We start from the raw sequence: 13,059 nt of genomic DNA, 5'->3' as shown, positions 1-13,059 counted from the left end.
CAACACGCTTTTGAAGCAAATAAGCAAGTAGATAATAATATGTTCAAATTATGAATTCAAAAAACTTAAATTTTAAAATTGATTTCTCTTGTAAATAAAATAATTGGGATTAACATATTAACTTTATCTAAGCCATCCAATCATAATCTCAAAATTGTCAGCGTATTTACTTGCAGAAAATGATTTTTAAATAATTCTAGAAGAGAGAAAATAATGATTGTTATTATTTTAAATAAAAAATGGGGTAAAACCTGATCAACAACAACACAACACGTGACTTGGCAAACATAAAATAACAATGAAGATATTTTTAACACAAGCAAATAAACCAAACCGAAAAACAGGTATCAAAAGGAAAGAGTCTTAAAATTAATTTTGGATTGTTTTTGTAAATATCAATGACATTACAATATATCTAGACTTGATATTGTCTCACAAAAATGAAGATAAAATGTGGCAAGTAAGAAACACTTTTGTTTCCAGTAAATCCTTAATTCAAATGTTGTTCATGTATGACAAAGATAGACAGTCAAAGAATATGTGCGTATGAACAAAATAAAGGATAGCGGGTGACGTTTTCATATTTGCTCAGGTGTGAATGAGATAACAAGGTACGCTTATTCACTTACAATATAAGACGAACACAGAATATTGTCTAAGACGACCTACTGCTATAAGGTTGTCCTTCTTATACTTACGTGTTGCTACATTCGTTATCACACTTTCTCCAATGGTGCTGAAAATCTTCAGGAAACAATCAAAATAATAGTATTTTTTATAATGATTTGTGTATTTACAAATGAAATCTTATTTCTTAGCTGTTACTAGTGTATGCCAAGTTATGAAAATATTTTCTCATCACACACGAGGGCATTTTGGCACTTTTTTAAGACAGTTTACTTAGAGGTAGCACATAACCTTACACGATGCGTGATAGTTTAGTACATAAACTACGAATCCGATTGACATACTTTTTGCTTACCACTTTGAGATTTCTACAACGCGTCTATATATATTGTAAGTCATTGTTAAATAGCATTTTTTTCAGTCTGTGAACACAAAAATTATGCTTCAAATAAAATAAAACGACTTACTTCAAAATAATCATGCAATAATAATATATTATTATGTATTTCTTATATAATATATATTTGTAAATATATTTATGTATTATTGTGTATTAAATACAATTATTATAAACTTTTCTCAAATCTATTCAATCGATGCATTTTTAAGTAAGTTTCAAACTCATTAAAAAATATGTAACGATGCCATTATAAAAAATCTATAATTCAACTTAATGAATGGGTATTTCATTAGCTTACAACTAAAATCGACAAGTGTAGTAAATAATGTCGCAAGTACAGAGACAGTAAATAACACAGCTACTAATAGATTTAGTTTGGCTAACATCAGTAATTAACTATTACAAAAAAAAATTCAATTTTAAAAAGAGTGCATTATGCACTTGGAGGATTTTAGTTGTAAGCTGACGAGGCACTTTTGGGGTATTCAAATAGTGTCTAAGATTAACACAGTCAAATCATGCAAGAATCTATGTTTATTTGAAAGAATTTACTCTTCATGTAAAATATAGTGGTTTTTGTTGTCTTGATTTTCCACCGTTTAAAACATTAATTTTCCAGGAAAGGGCATTTGGCTATGAACACATAAAAGCAATAAAAAAAATACCACACAAACACATAAGTTAGTATACATGTATGGCAATATACCTCGTGCAGTAAACTTCTCAAGGATTCAACGTCATCCTTGTCCTGCTGGGAGGGCGTGGGTGGTGGGGAGGGCGCAGTGTTGGAAGTGGAAGGGGGTGGCTGGGAGTGTGGCGGTTGGGGGGGCGGAGGAGGCTCTGAGGAGGAGGAGTTGCCTGAGGAGACGGGGTGAGTGGAGTCCTCAGACTGACGCCGCTGACGTTCGTCCATTGCACGCTGACATCTGTGGATGAAATAAAGAAGTTGTATTAAACAGTTACATGAAAAGTATTGAAATGTTTCCTATACACTCAGGCAAAAACCCAATGGAACCCGAGAGTGTTTGAACAACTTCACTTTTCTTCATCTTTCCTCGCGTCACTGCGTAAATGCTCAAACCTGTGTCGAACAAGATGAACCGGTGGAGGGTGAGAGGCAGTGGCGGCTAGTCTATGTCTTCTGGTCTATCACCAAAATATGCTGCAATAGTATTAATATAAAAAAGGATTTTATTTTATTGTTAATATTCGTGCATATTCGTACGGTAATAGCGAGTTCCAGTGCCATCTAGCGTCCAAATGAGAAGCTACTGAATGAACCTAGCGTAGGTCACTTTAAGTTTTGCCCCCAATCTTTCTCCTTTCTTTCTCTTTGCTATACAGACAAAGGAGGTAAACACTATAATGTCTGACATATGCTTAGTCTCATACAAAATTTATTTTAAAGGGATTTTCAGACATGACCGCGGTGAGATAGAGATATCTACGACCTAAGATTATTAAGGTATTAGAGGGAGATGTGAAAAAATGTCAGTCGTAAGTTTTTTGTGTTATAAATGATAGCCATCTTGAACTTGAAATAATGTTTATCCATTGTTGACGTTATTTGCATGGAATAATTTAAAATGTCAAATTCTGTGGATATCATATCGAAAGAAATCGCAAACAATTTATCAAATCAAGACAAACAGTAAAGTGACAATTAGTTTATGTTACAAGAGACTACAATAAAGAGGTTAAAAACAAAAGATATCATTTTTATCAGCGCATTTGCAGTGGCAATAAAATGAACACTACTACTTTTGCTTTCATAGTTTACTTTTTAAGTCTACTGATAAACAATTGACTGGAGTTAATACAAATGAAAAAAAAAACATTAATTAGTTATTTGTGTAAATTAATAATCTTAAATTAAACAATATTGTACTAATGGCTTAAGAACAGGTGGGTACCGGCAAATTAATTACATACATTGGCGTTTTTATAATATTCACTACGCATTAGCAATATGTATTAACATTTTTTATTAATTTTTATTTCGATTGACCTTCCACTTCTGGACCCCAGGAGCCGCCTCTGGTGGGAGGTAGTAGTGGGAATAAGCGAATGCAGCCAACCAATAATAATCAAAGCAACAATCAACTGAAATTGATAAATTTTCTGAATGAAAGGTACCTCTCTTCTCGTTCCCGGTCGGCTTGAAGACTCTGCCTGATGAGCTGAGCCACCTCACTGTTCTGGGGGTCCTTCTCCCTTCCGATCTGGAAGTTGACCAGGCCGGAAGTGTTCCGGAGGACAGAAGCTGCATAGGCCTGCGTCACGCCAACCTGAAAACAACAAACAAAATTCAGTATATAAATAAACCAAAAGTGTTTTCTAAATGACAAGTAATGCAAACCCAAAAAAAAAGAAAAAAAAAAACAATACATGTAATGTAAATTGAATGGATAAATGAATTCGAAAATTGATGAAGTTTCCAGTAAAACGAACTGCCTTTTTATCAATTGTAAGTAAAGACTTACACTAAGATGATTTAGAATTATTATGTCAAATAAAATATGATATATTTATAATGTAAACTAATATTAAAACTGAATATATTGAGATCCTTTTGTCAATACTTCAACCACTATGCTATGAAACATTAAACATTTGATGCAGCCGCTGTATCAAATGTTTAATGGTTCACTGAGAACCAAATCAAAAACGTAATATTGTATTGTACCTACTTACAGTCACTCATTTTTAAAAAGTCAAGAATATACAATTACACAATCTTTATAAATAAAAATGTAAATGTTCGTTTATTCAAAATCTTAAATCTCTGAAAGATCTCAACGTTGACAAAGACACAACGTTGCATTAGAATATGTGTGTTTTTTATATACCTATATTGTATAGATGTCACCTGCGACAGGTAAAAATATGCTTTCTTTTAAAACCGCGCCATCTGTTGGACGTAAAAGCAACACGGGCTATTGTTTCTCTATCTGCACAGACAGACTGAGCCAGGCAGGGTACAGCGAGTAACAAAATAGAAATAACAGAATAATTCCATACAATAAACCACTTAGGTATTTTATTTAGTCTTTGCAATTAAGGTTTTACTTCGTGGCGCAAACGTTTCTAAGTATACAAGTGAGAAATGCCCCCAAAAGATCACAACTGTTTAAATAATAGTTAATAATTACAATAACAAAATAAGTTCTGTAAGTATAATACGTGCATAATAATAACGCATGAGATATTTGCTGACCCGTTGATGCGTGGTTGCACTTTGCAAGCAAAATATTACTATCTCGTTCAAAGCTTATAGCTGTTTGCTGGGCTTCATACAACCCAGCCGTTCGTTTCACCCCACCACCCGGATTAGAACTTACCTCGGTTCAGCCGGTATAGCTCTTCCCCAGGAGGTTGCGCTTACTAAATTCATATATTTTGATAGGTAATTAATATTATTTTGAATATTTTAAAAAGATTTATTCTATTTTGATAAATAAAAATATTATATAAGATTATGATGAGGCGTAAAATGTTGCTTAATTTCGATGGCGGTTCGGTGCACGAGTGAACGATAGGAAGAGCTGCGCCTGATAGGACGGGGGAACTGATTTTTTAAATGCACACCAAAGGTAAGATGTGCATGCCACAAGAAAAGAAAAAGTTAAATAAATTTATGAAAAAAGGAATACATAATAAAAATAATATGTCAACAAAAAAAATCTCACAAAACATAGAAATTATGTAATTATTGACGAGTTGAAGTTACCAAGCTTTTGCCATCAACTTCGATGATTTGATCGTTGACATGAATCCGACCATCTCGAGCTGCGGCTCCATTCTCTGTGATGGTCTTCACGAAGATGCCCAACTTCTCCAGACCAGCATCAGCACCAACACCCATTCCTGGAATTTAAACAAAACTCTGAGAAACAAAGAAATTTCATAGAAAAAATAGCTCAATGCATTCCAACATCAAAAAGAAGATGATAAAATAATAGGTCAGGTAAGAAGGCCTCCTAACCAAGATTAGGTTAGTTTAGATAAGGTTCGTGTAGGTGAGTTCGGTTAGGTTTATTGTTTGTTATTTTTCTTCAACCTTCTGTTTTGTCATGGAACCATTAATGACAACAAAAAAGTTCCTTTGACTAAATAAAAATTCTTTATTTTATTACACTATTATTTTATATATATTTTTAAAGTTTTTAATCCAGCAGGACTGGAAGGATGGTGAAATCCCAGTCTGCGAAATATAATATAAATAAGTAAAATTAAATTAAAAGATCGTCCATCAGGGAGGTCGCCGCATTATTTGCATCCGTCGCTTATTGAGTGGAGAGCTGAGCCACTCGAATGCAGCCTTGACAATGACATTGGTTGACTTCCGTGTCCTGCCTCACAAGTTGGTTAGTCGGTGGTGAAGTAAGGCGGGGAATAAGCGCATCCTCCCTTAATGGTGTGAGGTGGAATGATCAGAAAGCAGAAGAGTACAGGAAGATTAGGAATAACAATAGTAGGTAACATTGCACTAACCGATGATGGAGAGCCCCAGGCCGTCGGGCCCCTTGAGCAGGCGCACAGGGAACACGAGCATCTTCTCCACGCGCTTCTCAAGTTCGTACTCGGCTGAGGCAGCTACGGGGTCCACATCCTCATTGCGCCGGTCATACTCCATTACAGAGTGCGTGGAGAACATTCGCATGGGGGCCGAGCTGGAACAAACAAAACATTTCATTATTTTAGTTATTGCTGGATGCCATTGCCATATGGCAACTCCGGCATAAATATAGCGTATCCGGGTATAAATATAGCATATCTGATAGGCAACTCCAGCAGACCAGAGGTTTATTACTTGTAGAAACAGGTATTCCATCCATGGCTAAGAATAAGTTGCAATCCGGTGTAGTCTTCTTCTTCATGGTATGGAAAGATCGGATAGCACAGAGAGAATACCCTGGAGGTGAAGTCATGGACTGCAGCACCATAAGGAAACTTTCCCAGTCAGGAGATTTTTCAGGCTTCATCCCCCTTATGTTGGTGGTATTCAAATAAAATACACCAGAGAGGTGCAGAGCAACAACTACCGCAATGTGTACCAAACTTAACCAACAATGGTGTAAAGAGTCTTCTCTGAAAATTGTTACTGAAACATGGCATACTTTTCGAATCCGCCATACATGCGATGCGATAAACATTACAAACACGCAAACTCAGGCGCAACATTGTACGCTCTCTTCAACAACTTGCGTGAGGTTTTTGTTCAGTTACAGTTGCTATTGTCAACATTAAAACTCAAGCACGTTTATCCAATTAAATCAGAAATAAAATTAATGTAAAACTAGCAGGTAAAAAGGTACCGCGGGTAGATAAAATTGTAATGAAAACTTTTACAGATGGCAGCATTTCCGTTTGTAGCTAGCTCATGGTGCGAGTGTGTACGACAGATGTTATTGTAATTGTATACTAAAAGATGAGAAAAGCTGATGATATTCACCTGAAGAAGACTTTGGTACTTTTCTTGACAAACACCGGGGGATAGTATCCTTCATCTTCATCGTTGTCTTCCCTCTCTGGGGGTAAGCCAGCAATCTGAAAATTATTAATTTAAAATAAAATATTAATAAAATAGCTGTGGCTTGTTGTATGAATGTACGAGGCGTATCCAGAAAGTAAGTGTACTGAATTATTGTAGGTTACAAATCTTTTTATTGAAACAAAAAAATTACATGGTTACCGTAGTACATATGTAAGCTATTTTTCGACATAGTCGCCATTCCTCTCAATGCAGGTGGTGAAGCGGGGGATCAACTTTTTGATGCCTTCCTCGAAGTAGTTTCCCGCCAACACCTTCGTCCACTTTTCCACCTCCTCCTTTACCTCCTCGTCGGTTAAAAACCTTTTTCCACCCATGTACAGCTTCAGGGAGGTAAAGAGATAATAATCTGAAGGTGCTAGGTTAAGGGAATGCGCGGGGTGGTTCAGGATATCCCATTTAAACGAAGCAAGCAGTTCCTTCGTGGCGTTGGCCGTGTGTGGTCTGGCATTGTCGTGCAGCAGGCTGACTCCCTTTGTCAGCATGCCTCTCCACTTGTTATGAATCGCCTTCCGCAATTTTTTTAGGGTCTCACAGTATTTTGCAGAGTTGATGGTTTCCACTTGAGGCAGATATTCAATCAAAATTATGCCTTGACAGTCCCAAAACAAGGATGCCACGATTTTCTTGGCTGAAATTGTGGTTTTGAACTTTTTGGTGGAGGGTGGAGAGGTGAGAACCGTTTTTAAACTCGCGATACCACTTGTACACACTCGTACAATTCATAGCTTTATCACCATATGCAGTATTAACCTCATTATAAACCTCAAACGGAGGTTTTTCCTTCCAAACGAGATAACGGATGAGCCGCGTATTTCGCATTTGGCGGGAGATTGGATTGACATTTTTCACGAAACGTGTTGTCGCGTTGACACTTCTCAACGTACTGACCTTGAACAGGTCTCGTTGCGGAGGGGAAGAGTCAGGCTACACGTAAGTGTAGCCAACATATCGAAAATATAATTCATTCGGTCGTGAGAGCCTCAGTACACTTACTTTCTGGATATGCCTCGTAATCTTAAATAATTAGTACCTACATGCTTTTTAAATCTAATTGATGTTGCAAAACATTTTTATTAATATGCAAGAACAACTTTACATAAATGATATATAATCACTTAACCCTTTTCGGCATGCACACTGTCACAATGTCTTTTGAGACAGAATGCGCATCGTCCTTTCATGTAAGTCCGTTTCGTTTTCTTATGGATCCAAACGATTATTATGTGTACATGGCTACACAACTGATAACATCTTTTCTGAGGGTGTCTGAACACATCTTAAAATGTAGTTAAAAGAAAATAATTTTATTCATTACAAAGCAAATCTTTATTTAAACAACTTTAGCGAGCGACCTTGAGGTGAGATTTTAGAAAACAGACCTATAAAATTAGGCAATTATATATTGAATACTGAAATTACCTCAGTCCAGAAGTGACCGTCTTCGAAGTAATGTATTCCATCCCGTTCCCCTACAATCTTGATGGCTTGTGGAGGATAGAACACCTGCGTCGTCTCGGCTTCTGGTTCTGCAGCAGGAATACTCGTCGAAGACAGTTCCATGGAGTCGCCTAAGGTGTCAGCCAACCTGTCACTCAGAGTCACACCGTTGGACTCATTTGCCAGTGACACATAACTGTCGTTCATGACAGGCCCGCTGTCATAGGACACCATGGATTGGTAACTGTCGTTCATCGAAGCCATACTGTCAGCCATCTCACTGCTCGCCCCGTTGGGGAGACCGGTCGGTGTTTGCACTTCTGGTTGGGAAACGATAGGTTCTTCGGTTTTCGGTGACAGAAGACGAACAATTTCTTGCGCTTGTTCGTCCGAAAGAAGAGCGGCTTGCCTGAAATTATTTTGATTAACAAATGAATATTAGATTAAGATTAACTACAGAGACTGCTCGAAAATAAACAGGGCATATAATAAAAACAAACCCAACACAGCTAAAGTAATGAATATTGCATTACTCACTTTCCACTCTACTAATTATTTTTACATATTTAATTATTTGTGTTTGATGAATTTCGTAATGTGAATAAATCATCTTAAGTCAGAAATATTCTTCTTCAAAATGTTAAATATTAAATATGATTCAATTCAATTTAAAAAATACAATTAATTTCAAAATCAACACAAAGTAGGAAGCATACCAACATTATAACAGCATTTCAAAAATACATACAAAAATGATATTTGGGAAATAAATGGTAAAATCACAGACATTCAAATTAACAGACGACCCAATCAGGGAAAGGGAAACAAACCAAATTGTGCGGAGACGGGAGGGGGCGTAACCCATTTTGGGTGATTTGTCAATAGATGAATCCGACAGTAAACTCGTCTGGTTATTTCAATGTGCGTTCTTCGGTGGTCAATGTACGACTGATGTCATAGTTTATTCAAAGCATTCTCAGATCTTCCTGGTGCCAAAAATATGGTCACGTGGTTTGTCTCCAGCTCGTCGAAATGATACCCAGATTTTATGTTAGGCCAAGTCTTTCAATTTGGATGTCTATGGGTAAAATATATATTAAATGAGCACACTAAAAGCAAAGTGCAATAAATTCAAGTGAAAGCAAAGGCATTTACCTCATTTTCTTTTCCAGAATACTACAGCGCGGTGCGAGTGATATTTCCATTTTGGTGGCAATTCCAGTTAGAGATGATGCACAACACATGCAAAGTGAACAGAACAGAAAATATAACAGTAACTGCAAAACTCAATCAATATACAAACAGAAATTAATAAATCCAGCTTCCCATTCACTACTGAGCTCTATACAAATAATGTAATTTAGGTTTGATCTCTCGGAGACTACAGAAACAAAACTGTAGTAAAAACTCAATTGACTTTAACTCAAGCTAACAACTTTAGTTAAGTGATTCACCAAATGAAATGAACTCCATACAAATAATACAGTTCAGCTTTGGGCTCACAGAGACTATAGAAGCAGAACTGTTTAACTTTAGTAAAAACCCAATAACAGGCGCAAACAACATTAGTGACACGATTCACCATTGATTGAGCTCCATACATTGTACTTTAATGTTACACAGAACTGTATAATATAACTTTAGTTGACTCCCCAAAGACACTTGGGCACCATCTGATCCATTCTATGAGTGCCTACCGAACTACTGAAAATCTGGCAATTAGCAGAATTATTTTCATTCAGGTGAAATTAAAACGAAAGAGTGGTATAACTGCACAAGCAGTGGTAAAATTGATTACATTCGTGTTCATTAACCAATAGAAACTTGCTGTATGCAATTTTAATTTCGATATACCACATGATATGTGTAGTAGGAAGTAAATTAAACACTTAAGCAACATTTTTTGTATTTTGCAAATAAAAAATGATAGTCCCTTCCTTTTGAAATTTTAACAGAAAATTTCAACAAATTAACATGATGTTAGATATTAGATTGATGACATTTTACACACTTTGACTTTCAAAACAATAGGAACCTCACTGTCTATACGAGATTTCGAGACCTTTTTCCCACCCCTTAAAGAAGAATTTCAATATTTATTGATGATATTTTGTACACTTGACGTTCGAAATAAGAGCAAAATTACTGTCCACATCTGATTTCGAAAAACTCTGCGTAAAGCTCGGGCAATGTCAGGGACTTCAGCTAGTAAAGCGATAAATTACAAGCGTAAATCATGCACAAGAATCATAATCTTATTTATAAATTTAAAAAATATTGTATAGTGTTTTATGTTGAATTTATTTAGGTTTTCTTTATTACTTATAACTTTATTTATATTTTATTATTGCTAATTACATAGTTTGCAATCCACGAGAATTTCTTAAAAGTCTTATTAAGAACGCTAAATTACAGTAGCGGAGAATCTTGTTCGTGAAAGCGCCATATATGTAGATACTACAAGAGAATACGTTTGCAATAAAATAATGACTACTTAAAAAACATGTTTACAAAATATCTACTTATGTATTTAGGCGTGTTATTATTTCATGCAGAATGATGAGTATTTTATAATATTGTTTGTACAGTGCAGTTATTACATCACGGTGTAAGTGTAATGTATGTATTGTGTAAAATCTTAGGCAAAAAGTAATGTTGCTATTAAATATTACAGATGGCGCCAAGTTTAGGAAGCAAGAAAGGGTAACAAATAATAATAATAACCTGGAGCTTAACATGAGTTCGGCTTCATCGGGTGTCATGCTTTCTGGTCCCTTAGCGGCGGCACCTTCGGCATCCCACTTCCCTCCATCGTCAGAGCCGTCCTCCAGCACCGAGGCCTCTGCCCTCTCGTACTCCAGCAGGCTGCTGCTAGATGTTAAGTTGGCCGCGCTGTCTGCTCGCAGCAGATCGCCGTCTGACTGCATGCTCCACTGACTGTTGACCGACTTGTCCAACACCTCCATGGAGCCCTCGCTGACCAGCACCCCGGAGTCTTGCTGATGCGTGGAAACCGTGTCCGTCTGCAACGCTTCCTCCGATGAAATCTTATTATTTAAATTATCGCTATTTAAGGTAAATTCAGTCTTGGGGGTGGCCGTCTCAATGTAGAGCGGGCGGTAGAGGTCGTGGCTCTCTAGCTCCGCGAGCACGGAGTTGGTGATGACTCCCTCCTCGGGCGAGTCCTCGGCGCGCGGCTGCAACACGGGGTGCGCGCCGGGCAGCTGGAAGTGCAGGTCGGGGGCTTGCGGCGGCTGGAAGGAGTACCGCTGGGCCTCGGCGGGCGGCGCGGGCGGCGCGGGCGGGGGAGTGGGCTTGAGCCGCGCCTTGATCTCGGGCGAGGGCTCGTTGAAGCCGCCCTCGTCATCCGCGCTGGACGCGCGGGACGAGGGCCTCCCGGAGATGTTGAGACACATGGAGGCGATCACCTTCGAGCGCTTCTCCGACTGGGTCAGCTCGCCTGGCTCCGGCTCTCGCATGCGCTTCTCGTGCTCCGGAGACTTCTGACAGGAGCGACCTGTAATCACAACAACGAATCTATATTAATTATATGGTACGACCCTAGAAACTGGACAAACGAGACAAATACCCAAATAATATGGAAAAAAAGGTACTTTGTTATGGAACAATGATATTATTGAATAAACTCCCTAACTTTGCCAATTCACTTAATTTTCAGTTATCGAACAATCGTGCCTTCTTCAGAGTAGATAATAATAAACTGATGTATGTATAATATAATATAATGTATATTATCTGCCTTGAACAAAAGTATGTACCTATAAGAAATTACAGTACTTCATTTAAAAATACCGAAACATTAAAAACACGACGTCAAGAAAACTTCAATTTTAAGCACCGTCTGAAGAATTCCGGTATATTTATATAGCATATCATTTATGTAGTGTAGAATTTTCTTGAATGGATAACGCGATTTATAATATCTTGGCGCCAAACTCCGTGAAATACATTCACAAACATACGTCAGTCCGTTCCGTGACGTTCTGGACCATAATATTATTATTCATATATATTAGTGGCGTAGATCAAAAAGCTAATTATTAGTTTTTTTACATTAGCTCCACACAGAGGAGAAAAAAACCCTCAGGGCCATGTCATCTTTGGAGATGCTGTGTGGGGAATCTTTAAAGGAAAGGAAGTAGAGGAAGAAGAGGAAAAAGAGAAAAAGGAGGAAGATCGGGAAAATAAAAAGGTATGAGGGATGGATAGGAATGGGGGTCAATGTGTTTAGGAGTGACGGACGTATGAATCCATCCCTCTCACTGCGGAGCAAGGCGATGGGTCGAGACAGTCCGGCTAGAGAAGTCAAAGGGTTTGCCACGACCAATCTCTCCCACCATGCAGCAGGTGGGTAAACGCGTTCGCCGCCAAGTCCTAGACAAACCTCACCCCACGAACCCGGGCACCCCTGCTAAGTCACCAAACGTATGAAACCACCTACGGCAGGGGTTATTCAATAAATGGTTACTAGGGCGGCGGTACCCAAACCCGCCTCCAAATGGTTGTAGGCTTTTATCATCGCTTGCTCTGAGAGCTTTTCCCGTATTTCAATACGAGAATACTAACAGGAATCGATATTGATGGAAAAGGTGTCAAAAAGTAAATACGATTCAATTATGTAAATATTATTATCGCAAGACAAAACAAAATGTGTTTGTTTCCGTTTAAAGGTACGTATTTCTACTTAAACCATGAGTTTTACACAATTTTAAAATTATATTACTTACAAAATGATTTCAGTATCTGCGAAATATTGTTGGAACCATACTTAACCATGTTATTTGTTAGAAATCATAGAAAATATCATAATATCATCGGCCCAAAAATAAAAGCGCATCTGAGAATAAGCTTCTTTGAAAGGTCTAGTTGTGTTGATGTGTAAAATAAAGTAGTTCAAAATTCATTGTAAAAGTCTAGGAACCTAAAGCTAAGTAATGTGATCGAGAGATCCAAAGAAAAGAATTATTCAAAAGTGATGTGAAAAAAGTTTTCGCCGCGCTCAAATTTTCAATATTTT

At 37.5% G+C, this 13,059-nt stretch overlaps 1 protein-coding gene across 6 annotated transcripts in view; it reads right to left on the bottom strand.

Moving 5' to 3' along the window:
* Spn (protein phosphatase 1 regulatory subunit spinophilin) overlaps positions 1-13,059 on the bottom strand; it is a 181,879-nt gene that overhangs the window by 20,231 nt on the left and 148,589 nt on the right. For 5 of the 6 annotated variants that reach the window (XM_089633340.1, XM_089633343.1, XM_089633344.1 and 2 more), the window contains 8 exons: positions 10,746-11,538; positions 9,177-9,197; positions 8,004-8,430; positions 6,483-6,577; positions 5,522-5,700; positions 4,758-4,894; positions 3,164-3,315; positions 1,734-1,953 (listed from right to left, as the gene is read on the bottom strand). In XM_089633340.1, the coding sequence (XP_089489466.1) occupies positions 1,734-1,953; positions 3,164-3,315; positions 4,758-4,894; positions 5,522-5,700; positions 6,483-6,577; positions 8,004-8,430; positions 9,177-9,197; positions 10,746-11,538 (2,024 nt within the window). The remainder of the gene's footprint in view (positions 1-1,733; positions 1,954-3,163; positions 3,316-4,757; positions 4,895-5,521; positions 5,701-6,482; positions 6,578-8,003; positions 8,431-9,176; positions 9,198-10,745; positions 11,539-13,059) is intronic. The other variant, XM_089633342.1, reaches the window with a different exon arrangement.

Source organism: Hesperophylax consimilis, chromosome 7 (genome assembly GCF_061612785.1).
Source record: "Hesperophylax consimilis isolate HC1 chromosome 7, BYU_Hcon_1.0, whole genome shotgun sequence".
NCBI classification, from domain to species: Eukaryota; Metazoa; Arthropoda; class Insecta; order Trichoptera; family Limnephilidae; genus Hesperophylax; species Hesperophylax consimilis.
The sequence above is the reverse complement of the archived record's forward strand: the minus strand, read 5'-3'. Positions and strand labels throughout refer to the sequence as shown.